The sequence below is a fragment of the Corticium candelabrum genome, chromosome 20 (genome assembly GCF_963422355.1).
Source record: "Corticium candelabrum chromosome 20, ooCorCand1.1, whole genome shotgun sequence".
In the NCBI taxonomy this organism is placed as follows: Eukaryota; Metazoa; Porifera; class Homoscleromorpha; order Homosclerophorida; family Plakinidae; genus Corticium; species Corticium candelabrum.
The window spans coordinates 3,867,606-3,868,597 of record NC_085104.1 but is presented as its reverse complement, the minus strand read 5'-3'; the positions used below and the strand labels follow the sequence as shown (position 1 = coordinate 3,868,597).

Genomic DNA, 992 nt, shown 5'->3' with positions numbered 1-992 from the left:
GGGTTGAGTACTTAGCGCTACTTGTGTCACTTGTCTGTCTGTCTCTCTGTCTGTCTGTCTGTCTGTCTGTCTGTCTGTCTGTCTGTCTGTTTTGGGAGTAGATAGAGACATTCAGTGTTTTACTCATTAGCAATAGTCTCGGACTACAAGTAGAACATTTCATTTTAACAATAACTGTTTGTAGTAGTGAAGATTGTTGACAATAAACTTGATTCTGTCTGTCTGTCTGTCTGTCTGTCTGTCTGTCAATGGTAGTATAATTTCAAACATTGAAACTATTACAGGCTAGAGGAGCTAGTACAGCCACGTCTAAAGTAAAATATTTGAAAGTTTTGTTCTCTGCATAAACTACACTTGAAAAAACATATATGATATATGGACCGTATTGGTCCACGTTTCTTCTCTATTATTACAGATAACACTTCTTATTTGCCACTTCTTAGCACACCCTCTACCTTGCGATAGATAACTTTCGCATTGCATTTTTGCAACTGAACTGAAATGCGTTGTCTCCACTGCAGCAAAAACTCCGCCCTGTTCAGTCTTCCCAAGTCGTCTGTAGATCTGAGGGACAATTGTTGTAGATAACATTCTGATTCCTTGCCCCATCTTCCAAAATGCTCCAGGACTAAAGGGACAATGGTGAACGATTCTCCCCCAGGAAGGAGTTGTTTGTAATATTTGGTCAGCTTCTTCTCTTCTCTCTTTAGTGCTGCAGCTCCATCTGTGTGTGCTGCACTGCTGACGATTTCAGAGCTCCATGGGTGCGCCAGTGAGATGTCCAGGTCCACATTAGACCCAGAGCCACAGTCAAAAACAGAGATATCCGGGCGGTCATTTGAGTTTGAGTACCTGTTTCTAGGTTCCCGTCGGTGGTGTATATGGAGATCTCTCAAACAATCTGCCCACACTGCAGCTATGGACTCGTGGGACCAGACAGGCCCACCACCCCATTTACATGTCAAGAAATGATAGCCAGATCCATCAAGGGA

General features: G+C 43.1%; 1 protein-coding gene across 1 annotated transcript in view; it reads right to left on the bottom strand.

Moving 5' to 3' along the window:
* Window positions 1-418: 418 nt before the first annotated feature.
* The window catches only part of LOC134195677 (uncharacterized), a 1,782-nt gene continuing 1,208 nt past the window's right edge, over window positions 419-992 (bottom strand). Inside the window, exon 1 of the mRNA XM_062664746.1 lies at window positions 419-992. This exon is cut by the window's right edge and continues 1,208 nt beyond it. Coding sequence (XP_062520730.1) covers window positions 426-992 — 567 coding nt within the window. The 3' untranslated portion in view covers window positions 419-425.